The sequence below is a fragment of the Strigops habroptila genome, chromosome 7 (assembly GCF_004027225.2).
Source record: "Strigops habroptila isolate Jane chromosome 7, bStrHab1.2.pri, whole genome shotgun sequence".
In the NCBI taxonomy this organism is placed as follows: Eukaryota; Metazoa; Chordata; class Aves; order Psittaciformes; family Psittacidae; genus Strigops; species Strigops habroptila.
Genome location: NC_044283.2, coordinates 9,768,881 through 9,792,816, shown reverse-complemented (window position 1 = coordinate 9,792,816; position 23,936 = coordinate 9,768,881). Strand labels below are relative to the sequence as shown.

Sequence of the window (23,936 nt, the reverse complement as noted above, 5' to 3'; positions counted from 1 at the left end):
AATCCTGATGTTACATTACATAAGCTCCTTGGGAATCCCTGACAGAGATGTCACTGGTCAGTGACAGGTCCTCATCTGAGAGCTAGTAACTATAAATCCACACCACCAACGGGATGACATTACTTTGAAGGGAACCAGAAGTCCTTTCAACACCTGCATCCATTTGCTTTGAACACTTTGTTGGCAGATCCTTGTGTATTTAAGACTACAAAGATACGTGTGCTTAGCCTACTTGTAACAGTATACTCGTGTTTTAATGAGGCAGCTTGGACACCAGACATGGCTGGACAAGAAAACAATGCTGTCAATATCTAATGCAAAAAGTGCTACCAATATCAAATCTTTCCATGTTTTCTGTGCTCATATAATCACTGTTTTAAGGGAGCAGCTTTGTTACGTCTTTTGTAACTACGCTTTTCTGTTTGTCAGATTCCAGGAAATACCGATTTATCAAACCCACAGCTAACTGCTGCTGGAACGTGGCTATGTAGCAACTAACAAAAGAAGATACCTCTCTTCTTGGAACAGATTTTTCACTAAACAAGATTTTTCACTAAAAAGATCTCTAGCGTAAGACGGAACCCTGGTCTGAGGTACGAGATACCCCATTAAGCTACTAATCTATCAGCAGCGGGGCTCTGTTGACGAGGCACGTCCCTCAGCCTGGGTTTTAAGTCCCCCTCGTCCCCGACTAGCGGCAGCTTCCCGCCTTCCTGAGGGGAGCCCGCCTGTGAGGGGATGGCGGCGGGAGCGGCTCCACCGCGGCCGGAAGAGGAAGGCCGCCGGTGCGCCGCGGAGCGCTGGGGAGGAGCCGCCGCCGCCCGCCCGCAGCATCCCCAAGGGACGGCTTCTTGGCAGGCGGCGGGGAGCCGCCCGTTCACCCTTGCGGGCCCGGCCCCCTGAGGAGCGGTAGGTGGCCCGCGGCGGGGCCGGCTCTGCTGGCGGCGGGGAGTGGGGGAGCGAGCGCGGCCGGGACCCCGGGGCTGGGCTGGGCACCGCTCGCCTCGGCGAGGCTACGGGACCCCGGGGCTCTGCCGGGCGGCGGCGGAGGGTGCTTGTATAGGGCATGGCGGGTCCTCGCCGCGGACTCCACTGTTCTCCAGCGCCGACACCTCTGCCCTCAGGTTTTGGCTGTTCTGGGAAATTGCCTTTTATTTTATCGTCTTTCTTTTATGTCTTTTTCTTCCCCATTGAAACTCGCGCTCTTGACCCGCATCAGGACTTTGGTAAGGAGCCAGCAGAGCCTTCTCAAGGCTCAGCAGGTAAAGCCAGGCCTAGGAAACTTCAGAGCAGGGGATGGGGTGGTAGGAAAACACCAGAAGGATGGAACTCTTCCTGCTGGCAGATGACAAATCTCTGTCTGCGCGTTAGGGCAGGGCCAGCTTTGCTGCTGATCCCTTCCCGAGAGGCACAGCATCAAAACCCAGCATCAAACCCGGCTGGTCAAAGGCAGAAGCGATGAGACACATCCTAAGGGGGGATGGCTGGGAAGAACCAGGGTAGAGCCAAGTGAGTGTCAGGGACACGAGTGTCCAGGCAAACAACATCCCTAAACTGAAAATCCTCCCCCCTCTTCAAACTCCTCTCACAGAAATCAAATGTCATGGTAGAGGTGAAGTGTTTTGTTTTTGCTGATGGGATGCCAGGGCTTATAAAATGTTTAGTGGTTTCCTGCCTAGCATAAAATATGGAGAGGTTTGAACAACAAAACTGATGGAGCACAAAGGCAGAAACATGTAGTACCTTGGGATATTGCGTAAGGGAAATTGCAACCACATAGCCAAAAGTGGAGCTAAATGAAAGGTCAGTGCTAGCATCAGTAGGTTCAAGCCGCACGCTAGCTGAAATGGCCATGAGGGTAACGTGTAAAGGATGTTACCCTGTGTAAATAGCCCTGGAATAAAGTTCAGCTTGGTCATACAATTCAGTGGATGAATAAACAAATTGTGAGAAAAAGCGAGATAGGATCTGTCACAATGAACCCATCCCTCAACTCTTAGACCTAGAGAGGATTTGGCTACAGGAATGGTTGGTTTTGGCTCCCGATGCTTTTATATCAGTTGGGTAAACAAATAATGCTAAATATTTATAGCGGTGATGATTTGCCATTTCATATAAAAGGATCCCAAACATAACCAAGCTGCTCTGTTCGCTAGCAGATTTAAGAGCATTATGGCAGGAGTTTAATAAATGGATTGCAGGTGTGTCCCCTTCCATGTTTACCTCATGGTGTTTGAACTTTAATAAGGCTTCAGTGCTAGTAAACAGAATGAACAGTAAAGAAATGTCACACTAATATTTATTGCTGAGCATAACAAAGTGTTACGGTCTTCAATTAGTGTAATACGATGTTAAATGCACAAGTGCCCTGCGTAGGTAATAATTTATATCAAGAATTGCTCAGTGGTTTCAATCCTGAGTCATCAAAGTCAATGGATATTTTGGTATAGATTGACTTTGTTAGATGAAATTCCATCTCATTTTTTACTCTTTCAGTGCAACTAAAGTTCAGGGGTTTTTGCAGTGGAAAGGACTGCAAATGTGATTGTTTTATTGCCAAGATACTGTAATGTTTTACAAGTCTGAACTTTTCAGTTTCATAGTGTGTGTATTACTCCTTGATTTTGATACTTGTTGAAACTGAGATTTTTTCCAGGATATGGGCTGACTTCTTTGATAAATACTGAACGTGAGATGGCCTAAATCCTTGTTTAGGACTTTTAAGACAGTTTTGGAGTATTATCAAAAAAACCTGATGGTTCTGATATTTCTGACAAACTAAAATGCTGCCTTGATCATTTGATGCCCCAAGTTTTTTAATTGTTATTGCTTTAGTCATTTCTAGTATACACTGAAGGCATTAAAAAAAATCATTAGTTACTTGAATGCAGATACTGAAGAGTGCCCTTTCTTATTTATTTTACTGTAATGCTGAGTTGAAAACATTTGGGAAAGTTGTATTAGCATTGCTCACATGTTAACCACCTTCAAATGATCCTTAATTCTGTGTTTTACTTGGGATGCTCCTATAATAGAGTTTGTTATCTTACTGCCCTCATAGCCTGTTCTTGAAGCAAGCAAACTTGTTGCTGAGCTAATAACCAAGACTAGAGAGTTGAAGTTCCTGTTCCCTTGAAAACCAAGTAGCTTAATATTGCTGTAGCTTATATTTATTTTTGCAAAGTCTGTAGAAAGTGAGAATGAATTAGCAAGATACTCTTATGAAACACCTGCAAAATGCTTCCTATTGACTGGCTATAAATGGAATTTTTTAGAAGCAGAGCACCTGGGAACATGGCCCCGCGAGAGAGAGGAACAAGCAGCAGCTCCATCAGTGACAAGCAAGAACATAACTCTAGTCGTGTTATTACAATTGTCTTCCTGGCACTCTTCATCGACTTGTTGGGATTTGCCCTCATCTTGCCACTGTTTCCTTCCATCCTTGATTATTACAGCCATACTGGGGTAAGCAACAGAGAAAGAAAGTCAGCCTGCTGAAAATGTTAGCTATGAGGTCTTTAGGGAAGTATGGAAGAAAAATCACTTGCCTTGGGGCAAACCAAATAGCTCTAGGCAGAATAATAATATCCAGTGCTTTTAAATGGTTCATGGACTGAATTTGTGACCCTGCATGAGACTCTTCCCTCTTGCTTTTTCAGTAAAACAAGGGATCTGTTCGGGGGAAAATTCAGGTACTTCCTAGGAGCTAATCCTTTTAATTACCAGTGCATTTGTGACTTGCACTAATGTTACTGCTGAGACAGAGTAAATGACAATCTGTAATGGATCTGCATACTGGGGATTATCTAAGAACCAAAGAGATGAGAGCTTTAACCCTACTGGAGTATTTCACACACTCGCTTGCTTCCACCCCAGCACCATGTTCACTATGTCTCAACTTCCATTCTTAGCAGGGAGCTAGCTGCTCCTCTGGGAACACAGGCCAGAAAGTTGTTTTGGTTCCTGGTTGTGCAGGTGCTCTCAGTTACCATTCTCAGGTGTTACTGAACAAAATGTTGTCATGGGAGAATTATTTTTGCAGCCCACACCTCCATCTTGCAACCCCTTTCTAACCCCACTCCAACTGCAGCTATAGGCTTTGTCTTTCTTGCAACCCTGTCTCTAACCCTAACGTGGGCTCTGATCTCCAGGATCTTCTCCCACTTCCAGTGTATTTCCTATAGCAAAGATCTTCACCTTCTTCTCAGGGCCCTCTTCTTCTTTTCAAGTCCTCCTCCTCTTTTCAGGAACCATTCTTTTTCACACCTCTTCTTTCTGGACCTACAAGCCCCTGGTTCTCCCAGGCTAAATAGTCTGTGTACAGAGGGATACAGTCTGTCTTATGTTGCCTTTTTGATTGAAAGATTCAGGATGTGCTGCTTTGTTTAGTTCAGGATTTAGCAAGTATGCTTTAAAAAAGTTCAACTTCAGACATTCCCCCACCCAAATTATCTGCTGCCTCTTAGCATTCACAATTTAAGCTATTTTTAGCCTATGACAACTGACGAGTGAGGAAATTGTCCCTGGGAGGAGGAGGAGGGAAGGAATCATCTAACACTGCCTCTAGTTCACTAAGTTCTGATGCTTTCTTTGAAATTAAAACACGGAAGCCGTCTTCTTGCTCCTATGTCCCACTTATCTGTTTTGCAGGATGGATTCTACTTGTCATTGCAACGTGGTGTGGACTGGTTTGCAGTGATGGCTGGGATACCTCCAGAAAGGAAATACAACAGTGTCTTATTTGGAGGTATGGAAATTCAGCAAGCTAACAGACCAAAAATAAAAAACAGAGGGAAAACTAAAGTGTTGTGAGGAATGATGAGGAAAATGCCAAGAAATACAAAAAAACATACTTGCCTGTTATTAGATTTAGCTTTAAATAACACAGAAAATGCCTCTTACAGTAGGCTATAAATGATTTTTGTTTTCATCACACTGCTAGCAACAAAGAGTTGGACAGCCCCATCTCTGTCATTTGGAGACACTTAAAGGCAGGAGGAATGGGCCAACAGGAATGTTATGAAATTCAGCGAGGACACATGTGAAGTCCTGCCTGTGGGAAAGAGTAGTCCCTTGCAATGATACAGACTGGTACAGACTGGGCACTAGCTGGTGGGGAGCACCTCTGCTGTAAAGGCCTTTGGGGATCCTGGTGAGCAGCAAGCTGAGTGTGAGCCAGCCCTGGCTGCAGAAGTGCCAACAGCACCTGGGCTGTATGAACAGAAGCAGAGCCAGTAGATTGAGGGAAGTGATCATTCTCCTGTACTCAGCAGTTGTTAGACCACATCTAGAGCATTGCACCCTGTTTTGACCACCCAGTAGAAGAAAGGCATCCATGAACTGCAGCAGGTTGAGCAGAGGGCCACAAAGATGGAGAGGCTGGGGGGCCTGGGCTTGTTCAGCCTGGAGCTAAAAGCAGCCTTCCAATATCTACAGGGAAGTTAGTGAGAAGGCAAAGTAAGGCTCTTCACTGTGGTGCATGGTGGAAGAAACAGAGGCAACAGCTGTAAGTAGAAGCAAGGGAAGTTCTGACAGGAAATAAGGAGGAACTTTTTCACAGTGAGGATGGTCAGTGAAACAAGCTGCCTAGAGAGGTTTTAGAGCCTCCATCCTCAGAGGTTGTCAAAGTGACTGGAACCCTGAGCAATCTGGTCTGACTTCACAGCTGACCCTACGAGCAGGCAGTTGGAGTAGGTGACCTCCAGAAGTCTCTTTTAACCTGAATTATCCTATGATCTTGCCAATTTGTTCTACAGATTGCTACAGAAATGCAGGCCTGCCAGCTAAGGGTCAGGAGCCTGCTGTGCTAGACCCTGCACAGTCACAGAAATTGCTCTGCCTTCACAATTGATCTGCACATGACTGGAGATCAGTCACTAGGAAACACTGGAAATAGAAGCTTGTGAGTTCAAGTCTCACCTCCCCTTTGGGCAGCTATAGTGCAGCACTGCTTCTAAATCTCATTAGTCCTATTAAAAACAGCAGAGCTGCTGACTTGCAGGGTCCAGATGCGTTTGGAGTCATTAGGGCACTGGTGTGAGTGAGCTCCTGCGGGAGAAGTGAAGGAAATCCAGCAGCATGTATGTTGTGTTACACATCAGAGGCTCTGGCTCCTTGCTGTGTAGACAGTTCTGAGGAAAGGGATTTCAGAGTATGTCTGGGTTAATTTTAATTGTTTATAAATTTTTCTGTTATACCCAAATAGACTACTAAGTAGTAACAATACATTCACACTTCTCTTCTAATAAAGCTTTGTGCTTGGTTTACATTTTTATTTTTAAAAGCCTTTTGCTTATCCTTGGGGGAGGCCTCAGCTCACTAAAGGTCTATAAAATTATTTTCCACAGCTTTTTGAGCTGTGATAAGCGGCTGTTTTCCACAAGGTGTTCAGTATCAGTATTCTGCCTCCCTCAAAACTGATGTGAGCAGAACTTCTGGTCTCTCTCTTCCTCTGCCTTTTAAAGCTTTGATAGCTGAATGAGTTGAGACAGATAACCCAGTTTTTCCTTTACAGAAAGACAGTGACAACAAGGCATTTTTTTGCCTGCTTGTTGAGAGCGTAGTGCAAATTAATAAGTGTATGAAACTAGAAATGGCAAGAGAAAAGAGGAAATAAAGATCAGAGAAGCTGGAGGCAGATTTCAAAAGACTTGGAGTCTGGAATCACTCCTACTTCTTAGGGTGCCTCACTAAGAGCAGTGCTTATGTCCTTCTTTCGATGATAAGAAGGAAAGAAAAACTAATTAAATGTGACAGAATCAGGTTTAAACAATCAAAAAAAGAATCTTAAAAGCACTGTGACTATTAAAGACTGTGTTATTTCTGCTCTAAGAACAGAAAATATACATAGTCAGCCAGGGAAGCATTGGAGCATCAGCATTCCATTATAACCAGTGAGTTTCAAACCCCTTCTCACCAATGAAGTAACCAGTGGATCATCCAGTCTATACCCGTTTCTCTGCTCTGACTGTGTATTTGCCACCTCAGTTAAACAACAATGCAAGATCTGTGTTTTAAAGGCAGCTTAGTTTCAGAGACAAAGCTGTTCTTTTGTAGCTGTTGTTTTACATTTAGCGGTGTGATGTTAAAGTGGTGTGATAGGTCTAGAACAGGTTGGCTGTGTCTGTATTTAAGATAAAAGCAGCAAGTCTAATGGTACATGTATTTCTATTTGGTTTTAGGTCTGATCGGCTCAATCTTTTCCATCCTACAGTTTTTCTCCTCTCCCCTCACTGGTGCTATGTCGGACTGCTTGGGCAGAAGACCTGTCATCTTGATGACAGTGGTATGTGTCGCTTGCTGATTTGAGTCATGCCATCTCAATACACAGTTGAAGGCACTAGGATCTTGTGGTTAGCACAAAGGATTGGGAAACTGAATGTTCTGGATCTCTTGGTTGTTGACTGTTGTTTTGCTAAGTCACATGGCCACATTTACAAATCCAAGTGCTTAAGCTGAGTTTCCCAGAACCAGGATTGTACATAGAAGGCACTAAAATACCTATCTGTTTCTGGGATTTTCCAGAATCCCTTTCCCTTGTGTACAGCAGTTTGATTTCAGATGCTGTGTTTATAAATATTAGACTTAATCCCTGTATGTTTTAGTTCCCTGAGTAATGAGGGTTGATCACTTGATGACCTGTTTCACAGAGCCTGGGGATTATTGGTTAGGGAGTGCTATACAGCAGTGTAAGATTTATTTCTTAGGAACATTCTCCAAAACATTTTCTCTGTTGCTGGTCAGCATCTGGGTTTCTAATTACAGCAGCAGTGCAGAGCAAGTGCATACATACATGGTGGAACTTGGCGGTGAATGATGTACAATTCCCCTTATCCTGGGGGCTTGTGGAGAGTGAATTCAATAAGCATGTGTGCTTGTGATTGATTATGAAATTTAAGGGCTAGAACTGTGAATAATTCTTATTTTGAACTCTGAATTCTCTTGACATTGGAAACAAATGGAGTGGGATGTACAAAAGTGGTTTTGTGCCTGGGACTGATTTAGCTCCCTCTGAACTCTTCTAATTTTGTCAGTAATCTAACATCTATGTAAAATTTGTTTTCCACTTCTTGTATATCACTGTCCAGGACATAGTGCAGTATCAGTATATTCAGACATTTCTGTTACATGGGCTTTGGAGCAGCTGTTGAAAACAAATTGTTTAGCTGGGAAATGTGCAGAAATGATACAACTTTGCTCTGCTTTATAAAGAACCTTTTCTTGCTTCTGCAGATAGGTTTGATAACGTCATACTCACTATGGGCTGCCTCTAGGACTTTTGGCGTTTTTCTTCTCTCCAGGATCATAGGTGGAATAAGCAAAGGGAATGTCAGCCTCTCCACAGCTATAATTGCTGACTTGCACTCTCCAAAAGCACGGAGCAAGGGCATGGTGAGTTACACGTGAGGTACATGTTTGGGTTTACTAGGTCACTTTTAATTGATTCAGGTGCTCAGAATGTCTTCCTCAGATAGGAATGCATTGATCAAGTGAAAACATGACTTCAGATGCTACCTTGCTTCTGAAAAGATGCCAGATCATTCTGGGGGTGAGCTCTCAGACTTGACCTGTCAATAACTTTTACCTGCAAATGAAGCACAGATTCCCTAGAGCTGGAGAAACTACCTGTGTGTTATCACTGTACTCCTGCTGATAACTTTAATCCTGATGATAAAACTTAGAAATCAAAAGGTCTTACGGCCCAATTTTGGTAGCCGCAACCCAGTTACAGGACAATCCACTTTTCTCACCTTCCCAAACTGTGGAAGCGCAGCAGTGCTGCACTGCACAGCATGCCTCCTGACTTCCTGGGATGCTGCACTGGCTCCAGGATCTGAGCTCAGCAGGTAAAGGCTGTGGCATTTGGCTGACTGAGCAGCAAGCAGTATGAACTGCTGCCTTGGCCTCTTCCAGAAGGCAGTGGCCCAGCTGGAAACACCCTGCAGGCTGCACTTAGCCTGTGAACTACCAGTTAGATCTTTTAGCTTACAAAAACCTTGGGGGTCCAAACTTCTCTTAGCAGCTTGTTATAAGCCACTATGCAGGATATCTGCTTCTCAGGAGGGGAAAGATTTCACAGTGATAACTAATGAATTTTCCAAACAATTTATTATAGTCCTGGTGAGCCAAGATATTTTTATTTGAGTAGAGGGATAGCCAAAGAGCACTAGTAAATAAAGTGGGTCAGAGCCTAATTTTAGGACCTGAGAGCAAATTACTTACTACATCATGGCTCACATCCATGGCTTATACTCTCTTCTTTTCCAAAGCAGAGTAGGCATGTTCGTTCTGCTTTCTGGGAACAGACTAGCATCTGACTGGTGCTATTCCCAAACTGTGATGGGCAGTTGCCTGGGAGAGTGCTAGCTGGGTAGGCTGAAATGACACTGGAGACTGAGGTGGTACAGGAGCATGCCCTGGCCTTGTTTAGTTTAGTATTATAGATACAGTTAAATAGACTCAGGAAAGCAGGAGGATTGTGTCCTGGGATGGCACATGTTTGGGTCCTGCATATGCAAGTGTACATCTTTGTCTCTTAAAAGACAGTGAGTCAGTGAGCCTGATCCTGCGCTGTTTTATTCTTACGCAATCTCACTGACTCAAATCAGTGCTCTTTTAAGCACTTATCCAGTGTGTACACATTCTGCCTCTTTTCCTCTGTGCTGGTTTCATAGTGAGTTAATAAATCCTCCTTAGTACCTTCACTAAACTCAGGTTGCTCTGGGAAGCCTCTCAGCCTGTGTGCTCTATGAGACATAAATTCTTAAATACAGAAATTGCTGAAGTGTTTTAGGAACTATAGACATCATTATGGTTTCCAACCACAGTGCTGTCTTCCCTCCTCCAGCTTTATACTACAAAAGTTTATCCTCTGGCTGAGCAGTTCCTCAGGTGAGAATCATCATCTCTCTTCGCAACTTCCTTTCAGTTTGGAGTTTGTTCCTGCCACTTTCCCAACTGGACAGAAAATAGAATCAGTTATTTTGGAAATAACAGGTTTTTCACACTTAATGCTCTTTGCTGTGCGCTCCCTACATCGTCAGGGTGGTTCTGTATCTGGTTGCATTTCTTTAAGGCAAATGCCAGGAAATCCAGATTGTTTCAGAACTGAGCTACCTGAACAAACTGGTGTCTAAAGCTACATGTCTGGGTTCATTGTGTCACTGCAGGCAATGATTGGCGTTGCTTTCTCCCTTGGTTTTACCCTGGGTCCCATGATCGGAGCTTACCTGGCCATGGACACAGAGAAAGGAGAAGTCTTCTATCTCCGCTCAGCGTTGGTAGCACTCATGTTTGCTGTGGCTGATTTAATTTTCATCTTCTTCCTACTTCCGGAGACACTTCCCAAAGAAAAACGGGTAAATGGACTGTCAATGTGGAGATGTGTGTTTCTGGCAAATACAGCATTTGAGGACTGTTGTAATGCTGGAAACAATGAAGAGGATTAGCCAGTGACTCAGGAATTCAGCTCGTTCCTGGGAGCAGGATTAAATACTGGATGGTGTCGCAGTGGTTGCATGATGGTCCCATCTCCTCGCGCAGTGAAATAGATGAGAAATTCTTTATAGCTAGTGTGACTGCTTAGCTGCTAGTTTTGGTGTGTTTAAATTTATCAAAACCTAATGGGAACATGGGAGGGAGAGGGGGAATTTTAAACTATGATCACACTGACTCTCTGGGGAGGAATTTCAGCTTATTATAAAAGTAAATGCATCAGAGCCTGGATTTGCTTTCATTTAGCTGTATAAGGGAGAAATTCTCTTAATCATTTTCCTGTCTTTGCTTGACTGTTTTGAACACTGAATTAGCAAATGACTCTGAGCTCTGAGCTGTGCTGTCTTCTGCAGATACAAAATACCTACACATGCTAAAATGCAGTGACTTTGCATTTGTGGGGCCAAACATTTATTAACATTACAATTTAATACTGTGTGATCAGACACTGTCCAAGATACCTGATTAAAAGCTGCTGGGAACAGTCCCTTTGTAGTGTGGGAGAGGCTGAATTCAGCCCTCGCTATCTAGGTGAAACACTTGATTTGAAGCTCTCAGCTGGATTGCAGCTTTCCTGTCGTCCCTCGTTTCCAGGGAGCAATTGGTTCTGGAAACTTCTGTTTGCAATGCTCCTACCAGGGCAAAACATTAGACCTTCTCTGAGCATTTCCCAGCAGGTTGTGTCCCATGAAATCAGTTGCTCACATTATGTTCCCAAGCACTACAGCTCGTTTATTCTTTTAACAGCTCTTCCATGTGTCATCTGTTCCCTTTTCCTATTTGGCTGTTTCTAAACATTCCAGATCAAATCCTGTTCTTAGCTAGAGCTGCACACTGGGGTTGTGGCAACATACTGATGTAGGGAAGTGCTGCAGAGCAAATCTGTGTTCTGTAGACAATTCCACCTGTAGAAGGATAAATGGCTTCAGTGCCTTTTAGGATGGTATGATGACTCCCTCCCCCTTTTCTTATCCTCTTGAGAGTTCTTCTGCTAAGCTAGTCTGTGTTAGCCAACAGGACTGAGTTTTGATAAGAAAATGAGTGCTCTGTCCCTGCTTTTTGAGCCCTGCCCCTGTGCAGCAGTGGGTATTGCATATAGGTGCCTCTCCCCCAAGGTCAGGTCCCAGTCATGCAAAACACACACAGGGTGTTTGATTGCTGATGAGACAGTGGTTTTTCTGGCATTGGAACTTCTTGTGATTGCTATTGGTGTTAGTGCTTTTGTGCTTCTCCTTTCAGCCTGTATCTGGGCAGTGGCCCCATGTGATGTATGTGTTGCAGGGCATTTGTCATTTCACTTATTAGGCTGCTTTGCTCTTTTCTCGGGCAATTTCTCCCGCTTTGAGCGGGAGAGGCGCAGTTTTCTTGGCCTGTTGATGGCAGAGGAAAGGCAGGTATGTTGCCTGCCTTTCTGGAACTTGGCTGGGCTGAGCTGGAGCAGGTGCTGCCAGGGTATAGGAGTGGATGTGTTGGAAGGACCAAGCTGTAAAAAGAGGGGAAATTATAATGATAACTGGTAAGAGGATGTGCCAGTGGCATCAGACATCCGCTTCCTTGAAATATGCTGTGTTCTCATGGTATCCTTGTTTCTCTATCAGTCTTTTCACAGGAGAGAAGTATTTCACATTTGTTCATGTTAGAATGAACTTGCAGAAAGGGGAAGTTGGAGGGAGATGGGGGGAACAAGGATGAGTTTTCATCCAAAGAGAAGACTTTGCACTATCCTTCTTCCCCTTGTTTTTTCAACTGTTCCACAAGTTTATCAGGTGAAGAGTGACCAATGAATGTATCTTTCACCTGTCAAAACCACTGCTCTTACTGGGAGGTGGTTGAACCAGCTCTGGCATGGGAGAAGGGAGGAACAGAAAGGTCTCTAGTAGCATCTGTCCCCTTTAAGACTTTTAGAGTTGATGTTTAGCTAAACTAGTTATGGACAAGGCTGCCTAGCTGGAGGAAGGGTCTACAACTAATCATGTAAGGACGGTGTGTAGGGCTGTGGAGCATCACTGGCAGGCTTATGGAAAAACAAGCTTTTGCTCTGTGCATACTAAACAGTGTCTGTCTGAGGAGTAAGGCTGCAGCTTGGAAGGCGCAGGCTGCATTCCTCATCTGGGCGGGCTGAGCCTTCAAGACGTTACTTAGTCTCTCTGCCTTAGAAGAAAACAGAGTAAACAGAGACACTGTGAGAAATGTCTGGCTTTCAAGGTGACATTTGGGGTGATCATGAAGTACAATTGAGCAATTTTGGAGTAATAAATCAGAAGCATAGGAATTAAATACAAATGAGATGTTGCAGATTTTGAACCTGCAAAGAATCTAAACTCTGTGCAGTGCAGCTGGTGACATGGACTGAATTGGCAGTCTATACTTTGCTATTTGGGGGTGGTGAAATGCTTCTGTCAGGTTTAGGACAATGTTTTCATTATGGGTCAGTGCATGAAGTCACTTGTAGATCACTGCTTCTAGGGCAAATAGAGGAGAAATTAAAAGAAGTTTGCATGCACACACATATATTAAAAAATCAAACATGTATATATTTCATAAAACACTTAAGATTTTAAGCATATACATTATCTATGATATAATGCATGTCCTCTGGGCCAAACTAAAATCAGCCTTGTAGTACAAAGCAGCTTGGCACCTTGTCTGACATGGGTAATAATCCAAACCAGGTACAACCTGCAGGGTTTTTTGTTACTGGCAAATATGCTTGAAGGGAGTTGCTTGTTACCAGATTCTCTATGCTGTAGTGTAAGCACCATCATGCCAACAAATGCAGGAACTGAGGATTGCTACAAGCCAGCTTCAGGAAATCCTCTTACAGACCTTTTAAAAACGTGAAGAAACTTCTTGGGAGTGTCTGTTTACTCTCTGCAATATATGCAGTGGAAAGGGAAATAAATATCCCAGTTTGTTCTGTGTGCATCAGCAGCTTTATGGCTTTATACAAAACCAGTCTGGTATATTGAACTGGTTGCTGTTGTGAGACTAATGGGCTCCAGAGCTCTGCTGGCGGATACTCAGAGGCTCTGACTATCAAAATGAGACAGGGGTCATGTTTATACTGTATGGAAGGTTCATTTGTATACAGCTTAATTAAATCCAGTCCGTATGAGTCCTCAGGTCATGCAGAGATTAAGTCCCAGTGATAATTTGACCTTTAATCTCTGCCACAAAGGGGTAGTAACTTTCTCCCTCCTTATCTGGGAAGAGAAGGAAGCTCATCAGATAAAGTCTGTGCAGTGCTTTGAAGTTGTGAAATACTAAGAGTGATTATTCAGGATTCTTGAGGCTGTCTTATCTCTTCCTGTGGCTGTCATGTAAAGTGACAGTCTGAATTCTCCTACTTTAAAAGGATTTGCTTCCTTAAGAATTTAGGCATCATTTCTTCTTTAGTATTTTCTTTAATTTTGTATGCCTTAGAATAAAAACTACAAAAATTCAGTTCTCTATAGATGAAAGAATAAGCATCTCCTGAGCACCTGTTGATAAGGAGCAGGGAAGAGTGCCACTAGGTGCAGAACTAGGTTGAGCTGTACGGAGTGCAAGGACCAGAAGTGCTACAAAAGACATTTTCCTCTTCAAAAAGCCACACAATGTGGCTGGGTAGAATCTCTGTAGAAATCTCTCTGAAATATCTCCAAAGAGTCTCTCTTAAAAATTACATCTTCCTTTTCTTCCCCAGGAGGTGTCACCGGCTGGCTAAAAGAACAACCAGGACCAAAACAGATTGTTGTTTGATGTGCTACACATACTGTTCTCAGACTTGCAGCACACAAGCAAATCCCCAGCTTCCCATGAGCTTGCAGGCAAATGTGCCACTGTTTTCCAAGTAAACGCTCATTGGACATGAGGGATGATGCAGTAGGTGAATAAAGCCACCTTCAAGGCTGTAGAGAATGAGCTGCTTCTGCTTTTTAAGAGCCCAAAGAAGAATCTGTTTTCTGTTTTTGATGAAAGCCCCTGTCAGTCTTCTGCCATCTAGTTAGTGCAGAAGCCGGTTCTGTGTTCAGAAAGTCTGGGCTGTTGTTAGGAGTCACTCAAACCCCAATGCCATTTGCCTCTTTTCATCTCAGATAATTTGTGTAGGTGTAGAAGCACATTTGACTGTTACTGTCAATTCCTTGCAGTAGTTATTATATCAGGTTTTTAAACAAAACTCTTTCTTTCTCCAATCAGGTCTCTTCTGTGACATCTGGATTTCAGACAGCAGTTGACTTGCTCAGTCCTTTGGCTTTATTTCGGTTCTCTGCAGTCACCCGAGGAAAGGAATCCCCTTCAGAGGAGAGTAAGTGTTATCTGCCTTTTCCTATTTATATTGTATGTCTTTTTGTATGTGGCAGTGGTTTCTTAGTGAAAACTTTAGCCAGACCATTTCAGAAGCAGCAGTTCAGTCATTTAAAACCCACTTTCCTAACTTAAGAACAGGGAATTGCAAGTTCCCTTGGACACTGGTCCTGTTATTCCCAAAAGAAGGTTTTAGAGATGAATGTTTTGAAAATTTCTGACTTGCTGCTTGGTTTTTCTTCAGGGAGTGGCTGCAGCATATGGGGTAGGCTGCAGGAAGTGAAGTGATTTAAAAAGATAGATCAAGGCATGAGTAAAGGAGATGTGAGTTTGCTTATTCAAGCTGCAAACCAGGAAACTTCAGACTGGAGTTTTATTTCTCAAATCAGGACCTGGAGATGGAGGATTTGAGTTGGCCATTTCTCTATATGAAATTTTGTAAGCCATAGAAAATAAATTGGTGATTGCCAGGTACACCAGCTTATCATTCAGTCCTTGCTGCTGCATTTGGAGAAAACCTGTTGAACCCTGCACTGGCAGAAAGGAAATCTGGCACAGCCCATTTGTAGCTTAGAAAAAGGGCTACTGTGGATTAGCCAGTAGGATCCTGAGAGCAGCATCAAGGTATTAGGTGCAATCCAGGCATTGATTAAAAAGTGAACAAATAAATCCCTGTGTCAGTGGGTGTGGGAGGCAGAGGGGCTGGATGGGGTGAGTGAGACCAGGGTGAACCAGAGAGAGATTCGTCTTTTTGACTCTCTTTCCCCTCATAAGAAGGGAGGTAATGAGCAGAACTCATGTTGGGGTATGTCTTGTATGGATATTTAAAATGAACATCTGAGGCGAGAGCTTTTCCCTGTACAGTTGATAAATGTTGCTCTGTTGTTGTTATATTCTCAGGCTATGCTTGAAAAAGCACCACTGTGTTTCTTTGTCTCTGTTTTTTTCCCTTGGTGTTTTTCCCTTTGTTTGTTTGTTTGTTTAGATCTTCAGAATCTCAAAACCTTGGGCCTGGCTTATTTCCTGTACCTCTTCCTGTTTTCCGGCTTGGAGTACACACTGAGTTTCCTCACCCACCAGAGATTCCAGTTCAGCAGGTACAGCGTACTTAGAAGATAAATGTTGTATGTTCTGCCTAGGAGAGTTTAAAAATCTGGATTTAAGGTCTCGTCATTTATTTTTAAGGAAGGATTTCTGAGGTCAGTAAAAACACTCAGAAAACAGCAACTGCCTCAGGGATACCTGGGCTTTGTGGGAAGAATTTATGAAAATACAAACTGTTTATCATGAAAGGAAATAACCCACAGCTTCTAATGACCAGAGAAAAGCAATACACGAAGCTTCTGAAATATGCACAGCTGGGTTAGTTCCGTTGATTATAATAAAATCTGTTCTTTTCTTGCCCAAAAGAAGCTTAAAAAAGGCAAAGGATGGGGGGGATAGCTGTGTGATTATATTTACTCATCAGAGTTCTGCATTGCGTATGGTTTATAGTCATTACATCATAGAGTTTGATTTCCTGTAGTCAAACACTAGAGAAGAAAGAACAGAACCCACTAACAGCAGCTCAGCTTGAAATACTTTTCCTGCCAGCTCATCAGAAGATTTCCAGCCAGGAGCATGAACTTGCAGCTTGATTCCTTATGTATGTCCTTCCATTTGAGTAGTTCTCAGGGGTTTGTCTCATCTTTCCCTGTCTGTCTTTCATTACAGTTTGTGGCTTAACTAGTATGTGCACGACAAGGAAAGGTTTTCTAGTGTATTAAGCTCCTGCACCATCCTGTCAGGATGGCCATGTGGTGAGGTGCACAATTTGATGCTAACAGTGCAGGCTGTGTGACAGACAAGCTTGTTGCAGAGGTGAGAACTTTGAGTTTAGTACATGAGAGGTGAAAGGGAAATCTGAAGAAATATTTAAGGATAGAGGGAATGATGTTACAAGCTTCCTGGTGCAGTACATGATCACCACCATGCCAGTGCCCATGTGGTGCCTTGGTGACCTTAATCCAGCTCTGCACGAGTGATGGCAATGGTTGTGAGAAAGCAAAACACTTTTTCCTTGGAAGCCAACAACTCCTGGGCACATGGCACAGGGTAGTGAATGTGCTGACTCTTTGTGGGCCACCCTAGAAACACCTAAACTACATTACAGCAGGCTAGAGATGATTGCAGCATTTGCCAGCAGCTGTCCCATCTCTGTGTACGGCCACAGAGGTTTATCTTGCTGTCTGCCTGCCGTGGAAACTAATGTCAGCGTGTTAACTTTGCACTGCTCATGCAAGCACCAAAAAGCGTTTTCTCTCTCTTGTTCAGGAAAGGGTCTGCACTGGACCTGTGAATCCCAGGGTGGAATGCTCCGTGCGTGACTCCATGCTCTGTGTTTTTGCCTCCCTTCTAGCTTGCAGCAGGGCAAGATGTTTTTCTTTATTGGAATAACAATGGCTGTGATCCAGGGAGGCTATGCTCGCCGAATCAAGCCAGGAAATGAAATCAGAGCTGTAAAAAGGGTAAAAAACACTAATAATGTGTATTTTTCTCTTCCCCCGCAAATCCAGTGTGTTAATTTTTCAGTCTAAAGGGTAGTTGGAGGCTATAACTGTACTTGTGAAATCAAAAGAAGTTTCTGTCTCATTAATCCAGCTAAATGACTTCTCAAGACCCTGCATATTGGGCACTTACCATTTTTACTGAACTTTGGAACATTACAGTCCTTTCTTACCATACCAGCTGCAGTATTACTGAACCTTTGAGTTTTTCATACATAATTGCAGTAAGGAATGAGAACAGAGTGTCCATCTGTGCAGGTAAAATGCTGTGAAGCTTGTGCTTTGTTGCAGTGATTTCTCTTGCAGTGCAGACATTGAAACTACTAAAGCTGCTTCAGAGCTGATCTCTGACTCTTTCTGGCAAATTATTTTCAGGTTCACCTTCAGGCTGGCTGTCTCTGTGCTTCACAGGCTTTTTCCCTAGACTGTATTTCACTGGTGGGCAGGGGGAAATAGGTTCTTCCTCCATTCTTTGATTTGTGATCATCAGTATTACTATTACATGTTACAGTACCAACATTCAGACCGAAGTTTAACTGACAGAGGTGTGCATTTCCTTGTTTTGCTTGCCTCTTTCTTCATAGAGATGTTGAAGCTGCTGTACCAGGATGCCAGGGAACGGTTCCCTGCAGCTTATGCAGCTGTGGAACAAGTAGATATATATGTCTTGTCATTTGCATTTGTGTGTGGAACTCAACAAAGCAGGCCTCTGAACTTTTGTTGGCTGCTTGGTAACAGGTTTGCTTTAACTGTTAAAGCTCCCATCAATGTATTATACATTACTTTGAGGCCAGTGTGGTTTTAGCACTGGCAGGGTAAAGAAGGCCACCAAACTGCACTGCATTCCAGGGAATTGACTCAGCTTTTCTTAAGTTATTTCTGCTGGTGAAACCATCATCTCCACCCTATTCCCTGGCAGGCGCAAGTGACCAGCACAGCACTCACTGTGTCACATAGAAAGTGTTTCCCTGGGAGTGAAAGCTCCCACTGCTCTGTTAGTGCTGCTTTATCCCCTGCATCAGCTTCCTCTCTGTGCTCTGCCAGCCCGTCACTGCACTGCAGTTCATGCAAACTGTGGGTTGCCCCACTCATTTTTATACTCCTTCCTCTTGCCTGCACTGGGAGGTGTAGTTAACTCCACGTCGTCAGTTTAGTTGGTCTGGGCTACTCGCTTCTTACAGACAGCCGTGTGCGCTGTGCAGGAACTCGCTGGCTCTGGGCTGCTCCTTCTGTGGATCTCAGTTGCTTTTGTGGGAGTTCCCCCTTTTGCTGAAGTTATTCGGGCAGTTTTTATCACATGTGGCTTCCCTTAGCACAGCACGAGACGTTTGGTGGGAGTGAACACACAACAGATCTTAACTTCCTGCAGAAGCTCTGTGTATGAGTGAGACAGCACAGGGCAACTGAAGTCCAGGCTCTTGGAGAAGATGAAGAATGTTTTTTGTTTCAGAGTTTCAATTCCAGATGCCATTCCCTGCCCTCGTTTTTCCTTCTTCCTGCAGCAACATGGACTCTGAAATCTAAACTCAGTTCTGCTGAGGAAAAGCGGAGGAGCTGTGGTCCTGTTGCACACAAGTATTTTGATCTCTTGTGCTAGCTCAGGAACGAAAGAGTTAAAGCTGAATTTCTGTCCAAGAGAGAAAGAACTCTGCAAAAATCATCTTCTCCTCAGTTGTGGGAAGTGGGTGGTGGGATAACTGCAGCCTGTGGTACAGGGGACTCACTCCCACGTGTGGTCTGCAGGCATGGGACAGTGACAGACAACAGCACAGTAAATTACCCTCTTGTGTGGCCATTCAGGTGAATTCGAAATGTCTACTTGAGAAAAAAGAGTTTTCTGCTCCTAACAACTTCACTGTAGTCCCATCAGCGGAAGAGAACTGGCAGGACCCCTAGAGCTAGGCTTCAACAAGCAGGGCTTAAATGTGACCGTGTGACTCCTTCCTTTTTGCAGGCTATTATATTGCTGATTCCAGCTTTCCTGCTAATTGGATGGGCTGCAAATGTGGCCATGCTGGGCGCTGGGCTGCTGCTGTACTCTTGTGGTGAGCGATTCAAAACACACTGAAAGCTAAGCACAAATGATTTTTCTTTTCTTCTCTTTATTCAGCCCATTAGAAAAGATGCATTTCTAATTTCACATTTGAAGTGACAGAAAGTTGACGTTTCTGTTTATAAAATAGGGAAGAAACAGTGTCTGGGTTTTTTTCCTGATGCTGTTTGTATCACAGGAAGTTGCCATGGTGATATTTGGAAGCATCCCCAGTGCTCCTGTTGTCCTCTTGTCTCACTGGAGAGCTCTTGAGGGTGTTGTCTTCCCCTTTTATCAGACCTAGAAGCAAAATAATCACTGAATAGCTCAGCTCAGGAAAAGAAGGGAGACAGCGTGTCTTTGTGTTTCCGTGGGGGCTGTGTTATTCCTTAGGCAACAGCTGAGGAGAGCTGTGTTTGTTAGCAGCATTGGGGATAGCTGAAATCTCCTTTCGGATAGGCTGGAAGTTTCACATATGACTAATTACAGAAGTAGAAGACTTCTCTTTTGCATGATACAGCTTGATTTAAGTGTAAACTGTAAACTACAAAAAGGCATCTAGGCAGTAGGTTGCTTGTCTGTCTAGGGGCAGCTGGGTTTGACAGGTTTCAAAATCTACGTCTTATCTACAGATTACCTTGGTTTTGAAAGCCCAACAGTGAGGGGGGTGAGAGGAGGTGTTCATTTTGTCCAATTGTGCTGCTAAGTTAGGCGCCTCATCTTCCTCGGCTCTGTACCTGGGCAGAAGACCCCATCTCCTGCCCAGTTAAGCCAGACAGAAGTGCCATTGGAGCAGCCTCTTCTCCCCATCTCTTCCTCCCTCTGCCCCAGGAGTTAGGGTGTTTGCAGTTAAGGCGCCATGTCCATCATTCCTGCTCTCCTATTGTCCTTTCCCTCCCAGAAAAGATTCTGCTTTGTATGCTTAAAGCACTTCCTCCTTGGCAGAAGAGGCCCCTATTTCAGTAAGACGGCAGTGACTGCTGAACAGCTCTTGGCTTTTGTGTCCAGAGATTTTGTAACCTCTTCTTCTTGGACTCAGCTGTCATTTCCCAAGACAGAACATAGCTGCCTCTTCCACCCGTGAGTACAGTAAAGCCTCACGCATGGGGACAGTGTGATTCTGTGAACAGCCACCTCGCTGTCACTTGAAATGGGAGCAGTTCCCTTTCCCTGCTCCACCTGACCAGACCACAGCGATTTGGAAAACTACCAGTGCTCTGATCTGACCTATCCACCCCTTTCCCATGGGCCCATGGAGTGAGAGGCACTGATGTGAACCATCTGCTCCGAGCACACATGGCTCCGGGTTCTCCGTCCAGGTTGGCTTTGAGGGTGTTTTCATTATTGAACTGGATTAAACCCGATGATCTGTTGTTGGTGCAGTGCCCCAGAGCTCAGCATATTTCTGTGCAGCAGTAACGAGTTTGGGCTGTGTGTGTCACTGGTGCTGGGTTTGAGCTCTGCTGTTCACTGACAGTCTCTTTTGTGGATTTTTCCAGCTGCGGCCATTGTTATCCCGTGTTTGTCAGCAGTGGTGTCAGGCTACGGTGAGTGTCTTTCCTGCTTTGAGCAGCAGCCCTTGGCCACATAACTGACCTGTGTGTACACTTGGCTCAGGCACAGAACTGACCTCAAGTTCAGTGATGCATCAGCAGGAATGCTCGGTGGCATAGGTCCACCTCGGATCCAAGTGTTGGACCAGCGACTCTGCTGCTTGGCTGTGTAAGAGGCCTCTTTCCACCCAGATGCATTCACAAGGACAGCAGCAGTGCTGAGCTGCTGCTCCACATTGTATGTGTGTGAGGCTGAAGTGTAGAGAAGGGCTGTTCCTACTGACCCCTGCACTGCCCTGTTTCACTTCAGCAGTGACCCATGACCACAGTCACCATCTGATGGCCCTGGGCCATGCTGAAGGGAGGCAAAACCCTGTGTCTTGCTGGAGGTGCCACAGCCTTCAACCCCTCCTCTTCTGTGGGCATCCTTCAGGGAAGGGGAGCTGACTGGGGCTGCCAGGGGTAGAAGGATAGTCTGTCCCTGGGAAACTCAGCAACATCCCACAGGGGAGCAAAGGAAACCCCAGACTGCCCTGTACCTGTGTGTGGAAGCTGGCAGCACTCCGTGGTGGACAGGTTCAGAGCTGACGAACAGCAGCCATCTGTTCAGTGGCTGTCAGCACCACACTTTAGTGGTGTAGGTGTTGCACTGCATAACACAGCTTGTTCCAATGAGACGGGCAAACATGAAGCAACCTTGTCCTGGTTATGAATAAAAAGATGAGGAAGCACAAAGAATTAATATCGTGGGCAAAGGCCACAACCAGGACTGAGAGAGGGAATGGCCTGGGCTCTCTCAAAGAGACACCAGCCACCACTGCCCGCAGTAAAACCAGTTCTTGCCAATTCCTTAGAAAACACCTTCTCAGGAACCTTCTGAGTTGTTCCGGGCTGGCAGCACTGGTTGCTACGTAACCTGGTAGAGCAGCTCTTGCTGCGGTGCTGTCTGCAGATGACACCGTCCTTTCTTTAGCTCTGCCTCAGTTGGTTGCCAGCACTACAGTGCTTGCTGAGGGGGCTGTGCTCATGGATGTCACTTGTATGTTGCTCTAATTTAACTTAAATCCCTGCTTCTGTGGGTATCACACCTGCGCCTCCTCAGCAAACCTGGTACAATGTAAAGATTGATTGTGGTGGTGTTTTGGGGATGTGGGGAGGAGAATGCACTGCACATCCCTCACCAAGCCCTCTTGGCAAGCCCTGCTGATTGGCCATGAAGCAGCCATGTGTGTCTTGGCAGAGGGGAAATAAATGGAGATTGGGCAGTGAGTGTGGAATGAAAGGAGGGGGAGGTGGGTGTGGGAAACACCTCCAAAGGACTAAGGCTCCCAGAGGCAGAGCAGGGCCCTGCCCCAGCAGCCCCCCCCACACTGACTGCTCTGCTTGCACAGGCTCTGCTGGCCAGAAGGGGCGAGTGATGGGGATCCTGCGGAGCCTGGGTGCCCTGGCCAGAGCCCTGGGACCGATCCTGTCAGCTACTGGTGAGTGTGACCTCCTGCTCCTTCCTCTTCTGCCAGCATCCAGCACTGCTCTGGGCCCCACAGCCCGGGTGGGTCTGAAGGGAAAAGGGAGCCCCATGAAGTTGTATTTGCCGAAGTAGCACCAGAAGCATCTGTAACCTATGAGCTAAAGAATCCCCAGCACTCAGGGCGTGCGCGGTGCCTTGTGGCCAAAGGAGGCTGTGCCTGAGGAGCACTGGAACCCTCTGTAAGGGGTTCGGCTCCCCCATGCTGTTACAGGGCACAGGGACAGAATAAGGGGAAGCAGCCAGGCAGTACATCAGAGCTGGAACTTGGACCTAATGTTAAATCTGAGCAAAGCCAGAATCTGCTTCCTGGCTGCCTCCATGTGCTGAGCATCCAGCTCGCTCCGGCTCACCAAACCACTGGCCCGCATGGCAGCCAGCACGCCCGTGCATGATGGCTTTCCAAGAGGAAGAGCCTGACTGGGCTTTACAGCAAAGCTGCTCCCGAGAGCGAGCTGTGGAGAGCAGCAGCTCCAGTTGACACAAATGCAGAGACTAACAAGGTAAATCTGCTTCCTTTGCAGTTTACTGGCTGGCGGGGGCCGAGGTTTGCTTTACCATCTGTGGTGCTTTCTTCCTCATCCCCTTCGCTTTGCTTGGTTCTATAAAAGAGCCGCTGAAGGAGGAGTAGGAAGGAACCACACAACTACCACCAGTTTCCCAGGACCGCTCCTCACCTTGACTCTCAGCACCCAACTCTGCTGTTCAAAGAGGAAGAGGAGGACTTTGATCTTCTGGAAGGGGCTATGCCATAACCACTTGCAGCAACAACAGACTTCAGGTCTCCTACAGCCTCCCCCAAGTTCTGTGTCTCAGCTGACCTCCCAGCCAGCTTGGCTGGTTTCACAAATAGAACCACCACCGAACACTCCCAAACCCATGGAGTGCATTGAGCCCATCAGCCAAGCAGGGCTGCCATGGCAGCAGCATGGCCCCCACGACTTGCCACCAAGTGCCAGTGGCTCTTGGTGGCTGCACTCTGCTCCTCTCCCAGCCCCTGGCCTCTGCCACCAGGGAATGGCTGATCTGCGCCCGGCTACCAAAGAACAGCCCCCACGGGGCTCTCACCAGGTACTGCTGCAGTTGGCACACGAAGGCACAGGGGGCCTGGTAAGAGCTTGACCACCTGCCTTAAAACATGACAGTCAAAACCAAAAGCAAGCAGCAGCTACAGGCTCCCCCAGCCTGATGGAGACTGTTTTTAATACACAAATTGAGAGATGTTTTATACTTCTACGTCTGTGGGATGGTTTTTGCTGACCAAGCACTGTTCTTTTTCCATTACAAATAAACTCTTCCCTCAGACACTGCTCTGCTCAATGAATCACGGTGAAGACCTTATAGCCACCTCACCATGGCAAAGCCTTGTGGGGACCAGGGCTCCCCGCGGTGCCAAATACCTCCTGGGGGACCTGGGTGCTGCCCCCAGGATGGGTGGGGGAAGGAGCCCTTGTCTGAGAATACATTAAAGCAACTGTTAATCAACACATTAATCACTG

General features: G+C 45.5%; 1 protein-coding gene across 5 annotated transcripts; it reads left to right on the top strand.

Moving 5' to 3' along the window:
* Positions 1 to 441: 441 nt before the first annotated feature.
* Positions 442 to 23,761, top strand: MFSD10 (major facilitator superfamily domain containing 10). Of its 5 annotated transcripts, none has more exons than XM_030492874.1 (13): positions 442 to 593; positions 3,276 to 3,465; positions 4,651 to 4,747; positions 7,182 to 7,285; positions 8,233 to 8,391; positions 10,170 to 10,358; positions 14,674 to 14,782; positions 15,767 to 15,878; positions 17,180 to 17,288; positions 19,282 to 19,372; positions 20,859 to 20,906; positions 22,304 to 22,393; positions 22,962 to 23,761. In XM_030492874.1, the coding sequence occupies exons 2-13, from the start codon at positions 3,295 to 3,297 to the stop codon at positions 23,066 to 23,068; spliced, it is 1,386 nt and encodes a 461-aa protein (XP_030348734.1). In that variant the 5' UTR covers positions 442 to 593; positions 3,276 to 3,294; the 3' UTR covers positions 23,069 to 23,761. The 5 variants fall into 5 exon arrangements, 4 of the variants coding, with proteins under 4 accessions (XP_030348734.1, XP_030348736.1, XP_030348735.1 ...); XM_030492876.1 differs by lacking the exon at positions 442 to 593 and adding an exon at positions 635 to 909; XM_030492872.1 differs by lacking the exon at positions 442 to 593 and adding an exon at positions 1,144 to 1,262.
* The last annotated feature ends 175 nt before the right edge of the window (positions 23,762 to 23,936 follow it).